This window comes from Peromyscus eremicus, chromosome 6, assembly GCF_949786415.1.
Source record: "Peromyscus eremicus chromosome 6, PerEre_H2_v1, whole genome shotgun sequence".
In the NCBI taxonomy this organism is placed as follows: Eukaryota; Metazoa; Chordata; class Mammalia; order Rodentia; family Cricetidae; genus Peromyscus; species Peromyscus eremicus.
In genome coordinates, this window is record NC_081421.1 from 113,590,018 (window position 1) to 113,610,084 (window position 20,067).

The following is a 20,067-nucleotide window of genomic DNA, read 5'->3' on the forward strand; positions in this document are numbered from 1 at the left end:
CCAAACCTTTTCTTTTATGGATACTTTTCATCAGCAGCAAGTTTACATAACCATTTATAGAGACCCTCAAAGTGCAAAGGCTTTTAAAGTTTATTGCTACTTTGGAAGTACAGATTTGGAGGCTGGAGGGATGGCTCAGTAGTTAAGAGCACTTCTTGCTCTTGCAGAGGACCTGGGTTCAATTCCCAGCACCCACACAGTGGCTCACACCTGTCTGTAACTTCAGTTCAAGGGGCTCCAACACCCTTGTCTCCCTCCACTACACTCATGTGGTGCACATACACACATGGAGGCAAGATGCCTGGACATGGAAACTAAATCTTTAAAAGTACAAATGTAGGGATAATGCTAGATATTAAACCCAGTTTTAAAAATGGTTACATTTTGGACTTAGATTGCCTTAAAGTAGTAGCTTTCATAATCAATTTCAAGGTGGGTTTTTGTTTTATCTTAATCTTTACTACCACAGGGTCATCCAGCACTTGTGAAAGCTTTGTCCTGCTTATATGAAAAAATTTATCACAATCCAATTGATCCAAATGAAGAGATCCTTGTGACGGTGGGAGGATATGGGTCTCTCTTTAACGCCATTCAAGGATTGGTTGACCCTGGAGATGAAGTAAGTGTGTGAACATTGTATCCATCCACATCAGTGCTTCTGTCCTGCATTGAAACTTCTCCTCACTGTGCTCCTTTCTCTTTCACTTTCAATCCATTTTGAAGTCTAATGATGGTACAATAAAGCTAACAAGCCTTGAATGTAGAGGGGGATAAATTGCCATGTGACTGTAGTGCACATAAAGATGTACACCTTTCCAGCATCCAGAGACGTTGAGCCCTTTCCTGTGTCTGTTCTCCGAGAGTTAACCGGTATCCTGTAATCTGCACCTCAGTCATTCTCATGGCTCTTCTACTGGATAGAAGTTGGAATCATGTACAGGCTCTTGAGTTTTGTTTTGTTTTGTTTTGTCATTCATTATTATGTCTGTGAGATTTGTTCACTTTGTAGCATAGTTAGTTAGTTTGCTTGTTTGTTTTTGAGACAGGGTCTCCTCTAGCCCAGGCTGACCTAACTTTGTATATGGCTGGCATGTAGACACATGCACACGCACGCACACACACACACACGCACGCACATTGGGCTAGGTTTTAAAAAGATACAAAAGCGTGGGCTGGTGAAGTGGCTCCCTGGCCTGGCAAGGGGGCTCCCTTGGTAAAGCCATTTTCTGTAAAGCCTGAATTTGATCTCCAGAACCCACATGGTGAAATAAGAGAACCAACATTGGCAAGTTGTCCCTTGACTCCCACACGTACCGCATGGTGCACACAAGAGCATATACACAACAAATAAACGGACAAATGTAAGTGAAACTGTATAAAAGCAAAAAGCTAGGTAAGTGTGGTGACGTGTGCCTGCAATCCCAGAACTTGGGAGGTTAAGCCAGGAGATCAGAACCATTACGGCTAGATAAGATCTTATTTCATTGAAAGAAAGACAGGCAGGAAGGAAAGTGTCTTAATTACTTTTCTATTTCTGTGACAAAATACCATAACCAAGGCAATTTCCAAAAGAGTTTAATTATGAGCCTGCTTGGTTTCAGAGGGTGAGAAGAGACCATGACCATCATGGAGGAGAGCATGACGGCAGGTAGACAGACAGTCATGATGCTGGAGCAGTAGATGAGAGCGTTCATGTTGAAATGGCAACTGTGAGGCAGAGAGAGAGCCAAGTGGAATGGAGTGGGCTTTTGAAACCTCAGTGACAGACCTCCTCCAACAAGGCCACACCTCCTAATCCTTTCCAAACAGTTCCATAAACTGGGGACCAAGCATTCAAACACATGAGCCTGTGAAGCCATTCTCACCCAAACCACCACAGAGATAAAAGAAAAAAGCAGAAAGGTCCTAGATTAGGTCTGCAGCCTGGAGTGTGATGGCAGCAGACCAGATTAGCTGCTCAACCTGAAACTGCAGCAGGGGTGGTTGGAGAAGAGTTTTGAGAGGTGAGAAGTCTGATCCAAAGACTTGGGGGAAAACGATGCTAGGTACCACATACCTGGGCGAAGGGGCTGCGGGCATCACACCAGAACAATAGCATCCACTCTGTCCCCTGATTCACTCACATGTTTAATCTGAAGATACTATCTTAAATTAGCACTTCATTCTACAAACGACTACAATGTTGGTTCCTGTCACTGTCTGGTATATCAAGTTCCTCCTACGTTGTGTTTTCTGACTTGAAATACAAAAACATCCTTAACTGGTTTTGCTTAGAGCATCCCTTTGAGAATATGGTGAGCAGTCCAGGCCCCAGATAAATCTGGGTGTGCACCTATAGTAATTGACAATTTCAAATGTCCCCACTGTAAGTCTATCCAAGGATTTCCCAAGAGACTGAGAACTCCAGCGTTAACTCCCAGGATGCCTTTATATCCAGGGTCTTTTGTACATTCACTCCGTGAGGACAGGCCTGTCTTTTCCATTGCTGCATCTCTTAGCACAGCGCCTCCCGTGTAAGAGGCGCCACATCATGAGGTGAATTGCTGCCTGATGCCCTGTGTTCTTGTCTGCTTTTATCTCAGGTGATCATAATGGTGCCTTTTTATGACTGTTACGAGCCCATGGTGAGAATGGCTGGAGCAAAGCCTGTGTTCATCCCCCTGAGATCTGTAAGTCCCCAGGAGGCCCACCCACCGGTTGAACAGTGTTTTGAATTGCCAATGACTTTGTCGTTGAAGGCATAGCTAAGCCCTTTGAAAATAATGAACACAGTAGCTAAGGTGACTCGTAGGCTCCTCTGTCAGCCTTACATTGTCACACGCTGCCCGTAGATACTGCGGCTCCTAGGAAGGAACAACAGCTGTTGTGCTGCCAGGGTTCACTGTTTCCTTTAGCAGGTGCGTGCATAAGACTCAGGTCCTCTGGGTTCCCGCAGTTGAATGAGGGCCTAATTATTTGTGTTTGTGTTCTTCGTTAGTCATTTATTCAGTTACCTTCGTCAGGTCTGCCTTTAATCTTCTTTTTTCTTTATGAGGCTGTTTGTGAGACAGTGAACATGAATCAGTTTGTTCAAATCACATCTTAATTGGTTCAAATCACATCTTTATTCTTCATGCTTAGAAACCTACGGATGGGCTAAAGTGGTCTAGTTCTGACTGGACATTGAATCCTCAAGAACTGGAAAGTAAATTTAGTTCTAAAACGAAAGCCATTATATTGAATACTCCACATAACCCCATTGGCAAGGTAAGTGAGCCTCTTTGCTTACACAGACTGGGGGGCGCTATTTTCTCACGTGTAGAATGACTGGCTGTGCCCTTTCCTTTAATATGTGCAGGTGTATACCAGAGAGGAGCTGCAAGTCATTGCTGACCTTTGCATCAAGCATGACACCCTGTGCATCAGCGATGAGGTGTATGAATGGCTTGTCTATACCGGACATAAGCATATAAAAATAGGTACTGATTATGACAGAGCCTCCAGTCTGAATGGGTTTGGGCACATGTGGAACAACATATGGATCCCAGGCCAGCTTTAAAACAGTCTCTGTGATGGGTATCTATGTGAGCACTTACCAGAAGTATTTAGATGGATCGTACTTGAATGATTAAAGTTCAGCTTGATGAACAGATGTTCACGTGGGGGAGGGACTTGAGATCACAAGATAAAGCTGGGATGTGAGCGGAGCAGTTCTTTTTCCTATCTTTGGCTTCTGAACAAGAATCCTGCTGTTCTTTGGTGTGTAAGACACTAGGGCGGAACTTTTCATGAAGAGGTTCATGGTTGTTGGTGCCGAACGAGTTGCTAAAATAACAGCAAGAAATTTTAGAATGGCAAGCTATTGCTATTCCGTCCTCAGCAGGATTTTGCAATTGCTGCTGGGCTACTACACTCAAATACTGCGGTATCATCAGGTGTGTCCAAGCTCTCAACTGTAGGACTGGAAGCTGTGGGGGTGACCTTTGGGTGTGTACCTGTCTTTCCTTTGCCTAGACACACTGTCCCTCTGGTGTCCACATGACTCCCTCCGGTCTTGTTCCCGTGTCACTCTTGCTCACCTCCAGCCTTCGCTTCCTTCACTTTTATTTTGTTGTTCTCTCTGTAGTTAATAGAATCTCTGCATTTTGTTTCTAAATAACAAGGATGAGATTATTTGTGTTGGCCTCTTCTAAATCCTCATTTTGCACATTAGAGTCATACACATGAGGTATAAGTGCCTCAGCTTGAAACACCCCAGAGTCAATAGAAGGAACCTCAATTGAAGAATTGTCTGAATCACAAAGGCAGATGGCCACTTGCATGAAAGACTGTCTTGATTGATGGTTGATAAGCTGCAGCCCACTGTGGGCAGTACCATCCTTAGGCTAGTCGTCCTGGTCAGTATAAGAAAAGCCACTGAACATGAGCCTGTGAGCAGCATTCCTTCATGGTTTTTGCCATGCTTTCTGAGCTGTAGATGAGTCCCAGCCATGACTTCTTCAATGATGTACTGTGACAGCAAAGAATAAGCCAAATAAACCCTTTCCTCCCCTAATTTGGTTTTGCACATGGTATTGATCACAGGAACAAAAAGCAAATTAGAACATTAGGCAATCAAATGTCTTTGCTGAATAAAATGAGTAGGAAACATGGAAAGGAGAAGGTAAAGATATATGTGTGAACAGAAGTTACCATACTTGCTCCAGTATTACATTATAAATGGCCACAGAGATGGAAGGAGGGGATTAGAATGTAAAAGTCTTTCTCCATCTCACCAGCCAGTTCCCAAATCACAACACGCAAACTTGTTAATTATGACAGCTTGGGCAGTAGGTTAGGCTTGTTTCTAACTAGCTCTTATAATTGAAGTGAACCCATTTCTATTCATCTATGTGCTGCCAAGTGACTCATGGCTGTTACCTCTCCTGCATGTCTTGCTTGTTCTCCATCTCTTGGCATCTCTGCCTTCTTCCCAGTGTTCTCTCTGCCCCAAAAATTCTGCCTAGCTATTCGCCATTCAGCTTTTTACTAAACCAGTCCAAGTGACACATCTTCACAGTGTACAAAAAGATTACTCCACATTAGGAAGCCATGCAAAAACCTTAGAGAAGGGGTAAAGAAGGCAAAGGTCCTGAGGCTTGCTAACAGGTGCCCTTGAAACCTCAGTGTCCTGCATCCTAACAGGGGCATAATGAAACCAGAAGTGAGTCAGCCTGACAGAAAACGGAACGTTAAAAATATTTTTCCTAAAAAAATAAAAAATTAAAAAAATACTTTTCTTAAATCCAGTTTGGGGGCTGGAAATATGGTTCAGTGGTTAAGAGCACTGGCTGCTCTTCCAAATGACCCAGGTTCTATTCCTAGCATCCGCATCATGGTTCACAACCATCTGTAATTCCAGTTCCAGGGGATTCGACATCCTCTTCTTGCCTCTGTAGGTACCACTTTGGTGCACAGACATACATGAAGGCAAAAGACCAATGTATAAAATAATACTTTTCAAATCCCAGTTATATTCATAGCTCTATTAACAAAGCTGTTGCCGCAAATGCATTTGAGTTTTTCTGACTTCGTCATTAATATTTATTTACTACATCCTCTTCTTAAGTGATCTATAACTTTCAAAATCAGATAAGTGGCAGCAACTGCCAAAGGCTTAAGAAAATCTTATGGATGAAAACCTAAGGTGACTATTTCAAATTCCTGTACATTAACTTGATCCCCAGAGTGACCGTAATTATACTTGGAGAACTACAGCAAAGGAATTAATTGGTTCTGTGACTGCATGAAAAAAATTAATTAATAGGATCCAGGTTTGGGTGAGAGTCAGAAGCAAATCATGTGTCTGCCAGCTTAGATGATGCATAGGGACTGTGAAGAAATAGAAACTCCAGCCAGTCATGGTGATGCACACCTATAAACCATACCACTCCAGAGGTGAAGCAAGAGGGTCTCAGGTCCAAGGCCAGCCTGGGCTAGATAGAGGTAGAAGCTACGGAACTCAAGTTCAGCAGCTGAAGTGAGAAGGAAACACTCACACATGTTCCTCAACTCCAGCCCCGATTACCAAGCAGCACCAAGACTTTACCCAGGCACGGATGTATTGTAAGCTTTTGCCAAGTCTGAATGTTTCTAGGACATTGGGGAGACCCCATCTGGAGATAAGTGGAATTGCAGGCTTAATGATCAGGCTCAGATTATTGAGTATATTTTTTGCAGTCATCCAAATTTTGGTGCCAGCTAGATCCATGGAAGAGAACTAATGTTTCTCAGGGCCAGTGTATAAACAGAGACAGCAGCAAAGGAGTTGTAGTTCAAGACGTTAATTGCACAGCTGAGTGTTTTGTGTCCAAATTGTGTCAGAACCCACCATCGCTCATCTTGTTGATGACCTGTCTTAGGTTATTTGAACCATTTCCCAGTGGAAAACTTAGACCAACATTTAAAAATTAAATTCTGTGGGCCAGAAAGATAGATCAACAGGAGGAGTGCTTGTTGCCAAGTCTGAGGACCTGAGTTTCATCCAAAGGACCCCTGTAGTGAAAGGAGTGGACCAAGTCCCAGATGTCTTCTGACCTCCACACATGTGCACTTGTCGCTGGACATTTCTTCCCCTCCCCCCCCCCACCAGTTCCCAAATAACCAACATGGAGACGTTATAGGAATTATAAATGCTTGGTCAGTAGCTCAGGTTTATTACTAACTGCTCTTACAACTTAAACTAACCCATTTCTATTCATCTACATTCTGCCACGTGGTGTTACCTCTCTTTCATCTTGCACCTCCTGTTTCCTCTCCATGTCTCACTGGTGACTCCTGTCATTCCACCCTTCTTCTTCCCAGAGTCCTTAGTCCTATTCTCCCGCCTAACTTTATCCTGTCCAGCTATTGGCCAGTCAGCATCTTTATTAAACCGATCACAGCGACATATATTCACACAGTGTAAAGGAATATTCCACATGCACTGTGGCATGAGCATGCATACACACACAAACTGAATAACTATAATTTTTGAAATCTTATAAAATGGTGTAATTTTTTAAATCAAATTTTGGATAATTAACTCAATTTGGCAATATTCATCCTTAAAAGGACTTAAAGGATCTCCAAGTGTATTGTTTACTTATAAATAATAAGTACCCAGAGTACAGTATAACTGACATTACTTGCTAAAGATACATAAAACTTTAAAACGTCTTTATTGATTGGGCACTCACACGTGATAGGTTGTATGTTGAAGCCACAGGACAGTGCTGTGGAGTACAAGCTCTCCTCCCACCTTTCTCTGAGTTCCAGAGATCCAACTCAGGCTTTCCCAGCAAGTGCTGTTACCTACCAAATCATTTTGATGGCCCTCAAGACCTATTTTTAACTCAGATTTATTTTAGTTGCTATAGCAGCCTATAAAATTAAAATAACACAGAAATATGTAATTACTGTTTAATTACTTAGAAAATGCAGTTTGTTTGCACTGAAGCATGGGTGTGCAACCAGTTACAACAGTCTGATGTGAAAGACACGAATGGCCATTGCAGTGTGAGGGTGCTCCTTCTCTTACCTTCCAGCGCGCCACACTGAAAGTCTTGCCTGCACTTCCTATTGTTATTGTTCTCTCCCACATACCCGGGAAAGTGGCTTTTAAAAAAAAAAAACCTGTTACTTTTATATGGTTAAAATACTCATTGACAAATTGCTTAGCTCATTAAAAAAAAAAAAAAACACTGATTACATTTCATATTGTAGCACAGAATGTCTGCCCTCCCCTCTTCTGCCTGCCTAAACTGATGTGGTATTCCAAATTTTAGCCAAATCATCTCTGGCCCAGGAGACCTCCCTTCGCCTTCCACCCTTGCCTGACACCCCGTCCGCCCCTAGTCCAGCCCCCAGCACAGTGCCACCGCTGCCATCTTGGTGTCTGCTTCCTGGGCTAGACCTCAAGCTTTTAGAGACAGAAGCCACATACTCCCCTGTGTCCTTTGATGCTTTGTTACTAAGAAAGATTTGATGGACAAACGTGAATGGACGGCATTGGAAGACACCAGCCGAGGATGGCTTGGTGACTCGCCTCTGGTTGGTAAACTTGTTCTGAAATGAAAGGTGGTAATGCTTGTGCAGTAGACTGGGCTAGATGATACTTGTGTTATCTAAAAAATGTGAGAATAACTAGACTGGTACTATTTAATATCTCTGTTGTCACTGAGTTCATGTTGTCTGCACTGTGTTTTTAGATTATACTAAATGAAAAGTAATTGAAAAGGAAACATGTAGGCAGTTATCTGTTTATTTTCTTTTTTTTTAAAGCCACTTTTCCGGGTATGTGGGAGAGAACAATAACAATAGGAAGTGCAGGCAAGACTTTCAGTGTGACGGGCTGGAAGGTAAGAGAGGGAGCACCACACTGCTGGGCTGGGATATGGCTCAGGGTAGAGCACAGACTGCATGTGAAAGGCCCTGGCTTCAACCCCCATTACCCTCCAGAAAAAGGAGGCTGTTACACAGGGAAACCCTGTCTTGGAAATAAAAAAATAAGCCCATACTTTAATTTCTGCAGACTATTTTGAGTTTTAAATGCATACATAATATATGTGGGGTTTTATACTTAGTGATTTTTTTTATTTATTTATTTGTTTGACTCTCATGTCAAGCTTCATCCTTTTATTTTTAATTGCATGTATTTATTTGGGGCTGTGTGCTGTGGTCTGTGTGTGTGGAAGGCAGAGGACAATGTGTAGGAGTCAGTACTCTCCTTCCAACATGTGGATCCCAGAGATTGAACTCGGGTCCTCAGGCTTGGCAGCAAACAAGTTCTTACCCTCTGAACTGTATCACTGGCCCACGTTTCATCCTTTTTGAGACCAAGTAATTTCCTTAAAAGAAAGAAGAATCAAATAATTATTTAAATTTGTTTAAACTTTATGAGTGATCAGCTAATGATACTTTTTTCTTCACAAAGAATATTCCCATATGAAAAGAGAAAAATAACACTGGCTAATACTCTGGCTTTAACTCTGGCCCGACCGCTAAGTGTTTTTAAGCATGCTAATTCTTTTCATTCTTATAAGCACAGTATGAAGTGGGCAAGGTTCTCATCCTTGATTTACAGATTATAAAACTAAATCACAGGAATTTTTACTGTCTGCTGAGATTACACTGCTAATAAACCCAAGCCAGGGCAGGTAGCCTACCTTCAGAGTCCATTCACCAACGAATGTACTGTTGATCATGGCAATGCATTCATCAGGATCTATAATCTTGAGCCATAGGGAGTGGAGGCAAGAAAATCAGGAACCCAACATTTTCTTCAGCTAACTTGTGAGTTCAAGGCTAGCCTGGGCTACAAGAGATACTGTCTCAAAGTAACAACAGATACTCCCCCAGTTGAAATTCAGTTCTCTTTCAGCCTTACCGATAGAAGACAGGGCTAAGACACAGGGAATACTAGGAGACCAGGAGAATAAAAAATCGGTGTGCTTTCATTGTAGAGGAGTCCTCTGAGCTATAACGCAGAATTACTTGTGCTTATACTTCAAGCAAGTATAAGTGCTAGCTTTTATTCCTCATGAGTACCAGAAGTGGCACATCAGCAGAGGGGAAGGGCTCACAATGATCACAGGTTTTGTTTACCTTCAGAAGGCAGGTTGAAGGGTGAAGACAGAGCTGGGAACTTCACAAGAACAAGCATTACCCCGTTTTCCTCCTGGGGACATTTCTGAATCGCTACATCTGTTGTTTACACTAACAACTCTCTTAGATATGATATATATTCTTAGATTATTTTTTGAAATCTGCTTTTATCTTTTCCCAGCTTGGCTGGAGCATCGGTCCTAAACACCTGATAAGACATTTACAGACGGTTCAACAAAACACTTTGTACACTTGTGCAACTCCTTTACAGGTATGTGTCAGCCTTTGAGCAAGTGGGAATTAGCTAGCTCCTTCATGAACAAGCCCTTCTAACAGTTTGGGAATTTTGGGGCAGACACATAGTCATTGAATAAAGTGTAATTTCAAGATCCATGACTTGTGTCCCATCTTCAGAGCTCCTCTAGTAACATATGATAACATACTTTAAGAGACAGACAACTTGCTGGGTGGTGGTGGTGCATGCCTTTAATCCCAGTACTCAGGAGGCAGAGCCAGGCGGTTCTCTGTGAGTGTGAGTTGGAGGCCAGCCTGGTCTACAGAGCGAGATCCAGGACAGGCACCAAAACTACACAGAGAAACCCTGTCTCAAACAAACCAAAAAAAAAAAAAAAAGAGAGAGAGACAGACAGACAGACAGACAACTTTGATACTCATTCTTCAATACTCAACTGCAATAGCTATTTAAAGGAAAAGAAAAGGTCACTGGGTGTGGTGGCACATGCCTATCATGTTAGCACTTGAGGCTTCAATTAAGAGAGTCATGAGTTTAAGGCTAGTCTGGGCCACACAGAGACTTCAAAGCATGACTGGACAGTATAGCAATCCCCCATGGGAGATGGGGAGCAGGCAGAGAACAGTGTAACTGATAAAGGATGATTTCCAGAACACATTGTGAAGTTAAACAACAAAAAAAAAGAGCAAGATACATGGCGCTGTTTATTTATACTAACTTATATTATATATTGTGTAACAAAAGGGGGAAACTGTGCTTTCTAAAAAGAGCTCTTAGATAGTCTGTAAGAAGCTAGTAAAATGCTACCTGTATGTAGAGGCCCCATAGACAGTAGACTCTTTCTACCAGGTCAGTCTTTTTCTCGAGCACAGTGCCATTCCTTAACCTTCCAAGCTGTGGGATGGCAGGCAAGTACCACCACTCCTGGCCTTTAATGTATGTCTTTGTTAGACTGTTGCTATTTTTATATACATTTCTAGAAACAGATCTATTTATCATTCTCCTCTGAATACCCCAAATACTAGAAAGTGTTCTGCTTCTAGAAGGCAGTTAAAGCACAGGAGAGTAAAAGTATTGGCTCCATTGAACCTGATTGATTGTTTCTCATCAAAGGTGTCTGCCCAATAGGAAAAATTTCCATTACTTTTAGTGATTCTCTAAAGCAACCTTAGGATAAAGACTCATTCTGAAGCTTTGCTTTATTATATTTTAAGTTCATTTTATCACCTTAAAATAAAGCCATTCACTTATTCTTATTCAACTAAGATTTACTGAAGATTAGAGATTTTACAGACAAAAAGCAGCTTCACTCATAGGGCTTAACACCCATAGAGGAACATAAATCATAGAGATGCTTTCAAAATATATTATGTCAGATTTTGATAGACACAAAGAGAAGGTAGGGAAGAAGGAAGATGTAATATCCAGTTTGGAGAGTATATGATGTCATATTGGGAGGTAAGCCTCATGGGGAAGACAGCATCTGAGTGCTGGTTAACCTAGAGAAGAGCCCTGTGGCCTCAGAGAATAGGAAGGGCTAAGACCCAGCGATAGACAGCATGGCTGCCATATCGTATCATAAACATGGCTGCTGGGATGAGGTGACCAGGGTTGAAGAGTAAGAGGGCCTCAGATCTGAGCAGTAGCAGGAGTCACATCGGGCTGGGACATGTACATCACTGTTCGGACTGAGACACAAGAAGCCGTGAAACACGATCATATGTTTTCAAAAGGAGTCTGGTGCTTCGTTGAGGGAGAAGGTAAGGGAAGAGTTCCACGAGAGTTATCAGTGGATGGAACCAAGGTGAGGATGGCAGAGGTGATGTGGAATGATGGGACCCTGGATAGCTGGAAGATTAAGTCAATGGTGTTTGCCACGGGGCAACACTTAGCAACCAGGCTTGGGAGAAAGAGAGGAATCCAGGTACACTTAACACAGACGTTTGTATCTCTGTGCTCTGGATTTTCCAGGGCAATGATTTCTATAGTGAATGAACAAATTGCTCAGAAAGGTACAGCTGAGATTCTAGAATATTTTCTGAAGCATCTTATTCTGTATTTGGGGAAAATTCCCCAGACAGCTGTGTTTGGAAACTGGATGCTGATTTCCTAGTGTGGAAGAATTGTTGACTCTGTCCTGCTGCTAAATTCTCCTGCCACAGACTTCTCTCTGCTCTTGCCCCCACCACCTGTTATCTCTGTCTCTTGCTACAGTTCTATCATACAGAACAGATTTTCTCCCCTGCCCTTTCCACTTCACCCCTGCATCCACCCTTCAATAGGCACTCATTGGAATTTTTATGACAGCCAGGGCTGTGCCTATGTTGTGAACTGTTTTGTCCCAGCTCTTACCCAAATGGCTCACTTTGCCTGCCAAGCATCTAGCCTTCTGCTTGGCAGATCTTTGTGCTGTATGCCTACTTTGATTGTGACTTGTTTTTATCCTCCTGACCTGACATACTTCCCGGTCACCTGATCCTTACTGACTTAGTCTGTGAAGGTTGCTGTAACACAGTACTAGAGACTGTGCAGCTTATAAAGAAAAGGAATTTATTTCTCATGGATCTGAAGATCACTAGCAGATGCCACATCTGATAAGGACCTACTACTACCTCATAGGTGTCACTTTTTCAATGTGTTCTTTCATGATAGAAGTGGTGCTCGTACCATTCCTGGGGCCTGTAATCTTCTGTCCCAATCATCCCCAAAGGCCACACCTCCTAAAGCCTGTACCTTGGAGACCAAAGACTCGCCATATGGAGTGGGGAACACGAACATGAAGTCCTTTGCTCTTTACAATATTGGCTTTTCTTAGTCCCACTTCTCTCTTCTCTTGAGTCGCCACTGCTGGAGGAGTTGCCCACACATTCTAGATGCTTGTTTCTAGTCCCTGTTTAACTCACACCACTTTCCTGGAATCAGAAGGATTTTAGCATTTCCTCTGAGGAATTAGGAACTTGTGTTTGCTTGTCTACACAGCAGGCTGGCTTTAATTTCTTCCTGTGCCATCCTAGGTAACAGGAAACATTGACTCCCTCTTCACCTCTCTGGCCATTCTTCAGATTGAGATTAGCAAGCTGGACCACAGCTCACCTCAGTAGAAAACGATACATACCTTTTTGTGACCAAGTACACTCTCTTTGTGTAACACCTCTTTTTCAGTTGGGATTTTCATGTCTTCCTGTTTGTCATATTAGATTTAAACATTTAGATAAAACTCCTTCCTCCGTTAACTTACGGAGTGGGATAGTTCACAGGAATCTGGCTGTAATTTCCTGAGTGACTTCCTTGTCACAAATTGGATGACTTTTATTTATTCTACTAGTAAAATGAGGCATAACTGACATTACCATGCTTCCTTTCCAATTTTTTTTTTTTTAATCTTAACATGCAGGCAGCCTTGGCCCAGGCTTTTTGGATTGATATCAAGCGCATGGATGACCCAGAGTGTTACTTTAATTCTCTACCAAAGGAATTAGAAGTAAAAAGAGATCGGATGGTGCGTTTACTTACCAGCGTTGGCCTGAAACCCATCATTCCTGATGGGGGTTACTTCATCATCGCTGACGTGTCTTCCTTAGGTGTGTAACCCCTTTGCTATTTCACATCTACAGACACTTATGTTTGAAATGATAGCAGGGAAGTGTGAGGGGAAAGTATCAAAACCAGAATGGTATTTTATCTCTAGAAGAGATCGTTTCAACAATTTCAACCATTTGCGTTCCTTTCAGGACTTTCACCTGAATTTTCCCTCCTGATACGTGGTTATCAGTTTGCTGTTGTTCTGGGTGTTCTGTTACAGAACTAACTGTTCTTACTGTGTTCCAGTGTGTAACTAGAAATTCTGAATGTGAAACAGTATGCATGAAATAGTTCACTTGGAAGTTTTCTTTTGTTTGTTTATCTTTTCTAAATGCTATTTGGTAGGAAAACTGAAATTTCCAGAAGTTGTGGAGCCGTAAGGAAATACCTGCTATTTTATGCTGAAATGAATGCTGGAAAAAAGGGGAGTGACTAACCATCATGGAGAGTCTACTGTAGGCCACCCACTCAAATACCCTCTTCTAGAAAGCATTGCTAACGCCATCTTTGCAGGCAGGAAGGCTTGGAAAGCCCTAAGTAACTTCCCAGAATTGTGCATCAGGAATCTTTATAGTTCTGTTTCCAAAAAGCATGGGATTATTTATTCATTTTACATTAGGGTGTGGGGCACAAGCCAAGGCTCATGTGTGGAGGTCAGAGGATGGCGTTTGGGAATCATTTCTTTCCTTCCACCATGTGGGTTCTGGAGCTTGAATTCAGGTCATCAGACTTGCCTTTATCTGAAGTTGATGATATAATCCTAACTTGCCATCAACAAATCTTTGAGCTGGAAGTATAATGATGTTTTTACATGAATCTTGTTGACCTTCGCCAACCTATGCAGGTCCATCTACAAAGACCTGGGATCTGAGGACCTTAAAGAATGGTCAGACTACAGTCTAATGATGTAGACAACCTTACCTCAGTTTCAGTGTACTTTATACATGAATGTAGCAAAGAAACCAATGATCTAAGGAAGATTGTTTGAGTTGAGAAAAACATGATCAGAAACCATGTAAATAACACCAGTAACCACATACTAAGTATTAACAGAGCAGCCCTTTCCCAGAACTTTCTCAGGACAGACCAATACAAACACAATTGCCTGACACATACTATAGATTCTATCTGGGAAAGCACAAAAGTAAGACAGAAGGCCATACCCAGATTCAGGGTACACTGAGGACAGCACTCAGCATATCCTTTCGTGGACTGGATCCTATAGCTGTGTTCCAACATCCATCAAGAATAAACATATCTTATAAGTTGAATGTAAACGTTTGTCATAGGAGACATGAAGTCAGGTCCAAGAACAATCCAGGGAACAAAATGCACCTGAGGTAAAGGCCTTCTGCCTTGTTTCCTGGAGCCCCTCTCACAGTTGCCCAAGGCATTGCTCACCATGCTTCATTCCTTTGGCCATGTTCCGACAGTTTTTACATAAAACTTACATTTCTTTAATATTTAAAAAATTAGTAATAATAAACCTTTGAGTATCCTTTATTGGTTAATTATGATCACTCTAATACAGTTTTCAGTATTTTAGACTGTAGTAACATTATATGCCACTGAACTTGAAAAACTGAAGTTTCTCATTTATGCTAAATTTTAGAAACCTAGAGGGAATAAAATTCAATTTTATGTAACAAATGAATGATCATATGTTAGTTTTTTGTAAGTATGGCAGCATGCACATAGATTCATTAAGAGAAAGTGGGGGAAACTCCTGAAGTAGGAGGGGCCCCCTTAGCTCTATATTCATGTAAGAACCATTTTGTAGTACACAAGCATTAGACATTAGTAATTTTTTCATTATCACAGGTTTCAGAGAACTGGATGCTATACTTGTAGCTGAGGCTCGAGGTCCCTTTCCAGGAAGTGGTCGAAAGCTCTGCCTCCATCTTGGGGTACAGGGGAGGCCTGTCCCACCTTGGGCTGCAGGGGAGGCCTTCATGGTTTTTACAGTGTGCCTTTCCCAGAACACACTCTAATCTTCATGAAGAGCCTTCCCTCCCACAGGAAACTTGTTTAGACTGAGATGCCCTTGTGACTCTCATCTGACCCAATCCAATTTCTTCCCACCAGATATTCTTTCAATCTCAAATATATAAGATTTCCCACCCAAATTTATTTATTGAGAAAATAGGTGGAAGACCCCTGGGAAATGACACTCGGGGTTCTCCACTGGATCCCGTTTTCCCCGGACAGTAGACTCTGAGGAGGGATTTATCCCAGTTTTGCACTAAGTATCCTTTCCATGTTGTCAGTCCATCCTGAGCCCAGTACTAGCTTGTGTCTTAGTTCTGGATACAATGTGGTTAGGTAGGAGTCAGAAGGATTTGGATGGAAAAGCTTTTCTGTATGACAGGATGCCCTTCTTTATGACGCTACCTCTGGGGGAGATATTAACATCTCAACCCCTCCTCACGTGAACAAAGTTCTGCTTTACTGTGTGTGAATTGTTTCCCACACTAGAATTTAGCTCACCCCTTTTTCTAAAGATAAAATTTAAATTGCATCTGATGGTAGCATAGGAATAAAGGTATCCAGGGGGCTTGGAAAGGAGAGATGGCTCAGTGGATAAGAGCACATAATGCTCTTGCAGAGGACCAGAGTTCAGTTCCTGGCACCCAAGTTAGGCAGCTCACAACAGCCTGTAACTCCAGCTCCAGGGATCACACGCCCTCTTCTTGCCTTCTTGGGTACCACACACACATGCACAAACCCATGTTCACTCCCATATGCATATACACAATTAAAAATCAAAGTAAATAATTTAAAAGGAAAATAAAAGTAACCAGGCATGGTGGTACACATCAATAATCCCAGCACTCAAGAAGCTAAGGCAGGAAAATTGCTGTGTGTTCAAGGCCAACCTGGGGGTACATAGTTCTAGTCCAGCCTGGACTACAATGCAAAATGCTATCTCAAAAATTTTAAAGAGAAAGAAAAAAGGAAAACCGTAATTACCATTACACCTTACAATGAAGAACAATGGCTGACTCTTTAATAGTTACTGGAAATATATGGTATGGCAGGTCTTGTATTCAGAACTCTGCTAATAATCACATTCCTAAGAGAGCTGTATGATATTGGTGCTCTCACATCCTCACTGATAGATGACAAAGACTAGCATCATGGCATCTTCTTTCTGATGGAGAAGCAGCACTCCCCATTGCTTCCCACACCTTCTCTTCCTGTGCTGGCAGCTGCAGGGACAGGCATGATCTCCTGTATGTGAGTCAGTCAGTCTCCTCATGTAGTGTAAGACTCCAGCACAGTGTATCAATAACCTCTAGAAGGTTCTAGGTTAAACCTGTGTGAGTCAGGAAAAAATTTGAAAATCGACAGTCTTAAGTGGAGCCCTTGTTGTGTCAGATACAATCCTTCCTCCACCCACCTTTCCCTGTGGCTGTAGGTGCTGACCTCTCCGACATGAAGAGCGATGAGCCTTATGACTATAAGTTTGTGAAGTGGATGACGAAAAAGAAGGTAATGTTTACTGACCTTTGCAGTGATGTTTTATAGTTAGCTTATCAAGTAACTTATGGGTGTGCTTTGTATGACATTTAATTCTAGCTTTATTTCTTCCCCTTTATTTTAAAATTTCAGTTTAGCTTACTTGTTTGAGACAGAGTCCAACTATGTAGCCGTGGCATGCCTGGAACTTGCTGTGTAGACCAAGCTAGCCTTAAACTCTTAGAGATCTGCCTGCCTCTGCTTCCCCAGTGATTCTAGCTTTCATCCAAACAGTCCACTGTTGTATGGTATTTTGTTTGTGTTCTGACAAATAAAGCTTGCCTGGAGATCAGAGGGCAGAGCTAGTCACTAGTTAACCATAGAGGTCAGGCAGTGGTGGCACACACCTTTAATCCTAGCACTTGGGAGGAGGAAGCAGGAAGATCAAGAGTTCAAGGCCACCCTGGGCTACACAAGATTGAACCAGTCTAAAAGAGAAACAACCAGGCAATCTGGTGCATGCCTTTAATCCCAGCACTAGGGAGGTGGAGACAGGAATATGGAGTAGAGACAGGATCTCAAGGGCCCCCCCATTTGGTCTGAGGATCCGGAGAGGTAAGAAGTCACTAATGGCTGCTCCTTTGCTTCTCTGATCTTTCAGGTTATTACCCTGATATTTGACTCCTGGTTTTTATTGACAAGACTAATTAGGATCACGCTTCAGTTCACTTAGGACTTCTGGAGGGATTTTTTTAAAAAAATATTTATTTGTTTATTATGTATACAGTATTCTGTCTGCATGTATGCTTACAGGCCAGAAGAGGGCACCGGATCGAATTATGGATGGTTGTGAGCCACCATGTGGTTGCTGGGAACTGAACTCAGAACCTCTGGAAGAGCAGACAGTGCTCTTAACCGCTGAGCCATCTCTCCAGCCCCTAGAATGTGTTTGTTTATATTCACTCCTTTCCACTCCCACTCCTGTTGGCCTCTTTTTTCTTCCCAACTAGTTCCCATTTAATTTATTGTTTTTCTTTTTTTTTTTAATCAGAGCTGAGGACCGAATCCAGGGCCTTGCGCTTGCTAGGCAAGCACTCTACCACTGAGCTAAATCCCCAACACTCTGGAAGGATTTTAAAAATATTTTGCTTCTTAAAAATTATGAGTGTCAGCAGTACCTATTTCCACTGTCTGTGGTCTCCTCACTAACATTTGGAAAGTGTACAGCCTTCCCATTGCATCCTCGTCCTTGTTTTTCAGAAACTGTCAGCCATCCCTGTTTCAGCGTTCTGTGACTCGGAGTCTAAACCACAGTTTGAGAAGCTGGTGCGGTTTTGCTTCATTAAAGTAAGTTTCTGTATTCTCACAAATGTATCTCTTATTCCAATTTATAGAGCACCTTTTTCCTGTTTCTAAAAATGATATACATACAAAGTGACACTTTTTAAATTTGACGGGGTGTCATGAAGTTAACTGTAAATCAGTAGTCAGCTTCTGTTTGCTGTTGTTTCTAGTTTATTTACTTGTGGTTTCTTGAGGCAGGGTCTCACTCTGTAGCCCAGGCTGCCCTCAGACTCATGACAATCCTCTTGCCTCAGTCTTCCAAGTGTTGGGAGTCAGCCATCCCTGAGTCAGCCTTTTTGGAGGGGAACCGTTATAATCCTACACCCTCTTCTGGACTGTGTGGATGGATATCCACACATTGGTATCCTTACATGTGTGGCATGTGCTCATACAGACACATTCACATACACACAGCTTAAAAAAAAAGAAAGAAAAATGGATTTTTAAAAAGGAAAATGAAAGCTGTCCCTATGGCTAGCTGAATGCATTCATCACCATTAGACCAGCCTAGATCTGCTGTTTTTAAGACGTTACTGCTGGGCTGTGGAGTGGCTCAGCGGAGACAGTATTTGCCAAGTAAGCATGAGGACCAGGGTTCAGATTCCCAGAACCCACATAACAGCAAGATAAGCAAGGCAGGGGCCTGTAACCCCATCACCCCAAAGGCAGAGGCTGCAACCCCAGGCCAGGCTGATGGCTACACTAGGTCATAGTTGGTGAGCTCTGGATTCAGTGAGAGACCTTCCTTCAATATATAAACATGAAGAGCAATCAAGGAAGAGATCAATGTCAGTTTCAGGCCTCCACAGGTATGCACACACGTGCATCCATAGACATGCAAAACAAGCACATACCATATATACATGAATACATACATACATATATACATACTATGTGCATGTTATGGCTACTCAAAACACTCTGACTAAGATTGAGGCAATCTCTATACTAACTCGTTCATCCATAGTCTATCTAACATAACATAAATACTTTTTTGTTTTGTTTTTTTGTTTTTGTTATTGGAGACAGGGTTTCTCTGTGTAGCCTTGGCTATCCTGGAACTTGCTGTGTAGACCAGGCTGGCCTTGAACTCACAGAGATCCACTCGCTCCTGCCTCCAGAGTGCTGGGATTAAAGGCTTCTGCTGCCACCACACAGTAGTAAATACTATAACCTATCAACAAAATATGGAAGGCTTACCATGAGTAGAATGCAAGTATTTACAACAGAACAATGTGAGTATTCAATTGACTAAAATATAATAGAAAAAGTAAGGTTAATAAAGCATACCATCATAATTGCTGGCCTAAAAAATGTAAGTCCTAGTGTTTCTGTACTTACAATGGAGACATATCCAGATAAGTCTTGTTAAAAATCCTGTATGTTGAAAATGTATTTGCCACAACCATACCACTGAACATTGTATTTAGCAATGCAGTGCCCGCTAGGGTAGCAGCCATTTACCTTTCAGATCATGAGGCTCCATGCTACATATTGCCCAGCATTAGGAGACAATATCTTACAATAAATCATTAGCCCCCCCAAAAAAATATCAAAATTCAAAGCATGGTTGCTACTGAATATCTGTCATCATAAAATCAAAAGATAGTCAACAGAGCCACCACAAGCCAGAGGCCATCTTTATAAACACATTCTTTGAAAATACAAACATAATCAACAGAAGGAAAAAGTCACCTTAAGACTTCAGTTAAAGCTGGGAGTGGTAACCTACACCTTTAATCCCAGCATTGGGGGATGTGGGGGTGTGGCAGAGGAGCAGGCAAATCTGAGTTCAAGGCTAGCCTGATCTACATAGTGAGTTCCAG

General features: G+C 42.1%; 1 protein-coding gene and 1 long non-coding RNA gene across 2 annotated transcripts in view; one reads left to right on the forward strand and one right to left on the reverse strand.

The window, feature by feature from the left end:
* Kyat3 (kynurenine aminotransferase 3) overlaps nt 1–20,067 on the forward strand; it is a 48,509-nt gene that overhangs the window by 22,518 nt on the left and 5,924 nt on the right. Inside the window, exons 5-13 of the mRNA XM_059266361.1 lie at nt 470–619; nt 2,583–2,669; nt 3,121–3,246; nt 3,338–3,458; nt 8,281–8,357; nt 9,785–9,874; nt 13,251–13,437; nt 16,857–16,930; nt 18,158–18,244. Of these exons, the coding sequence (XP_059122344.1) occupies nt 470–619; nt 2,583–2,669; nt 3,121–3,246; nt 3,338–3,458; nt 8,281–8,357; nt 9,785–9,874; nt 13,251–13,437; nt 16,857–16,930; nt 18,158–18,244 (999 nt within the window). The remainder of the gene's footprint in view (nt 1–469; nt 620–2,582; nt 2,670–3,120; nt 3,247–3,337; nt 3,459–8,280; nt 8,358–9,784; nt 9,875–13,250; nt 13,438–16,856; nt 16,931–18,157; nt 18,245–20,067) is intronic.
* The window catches only part of LOC131913621 (uncharacterized), a 54,757-nt gene that overhangs the window by 11,151 nt on the left and 23,539 nt on the right, over nt 1–20,067 (reverse strand). The window contains exon 2 of the long non-coding RNA XR_009379938.1: nt 8,792–8,846. This is a non-coding gene — a long non-coding RNA (uncharacterized LOC131913621). The remainder of the gene's footprint in view (nt 1–8,791; nt 8,847–20,067) is intronic.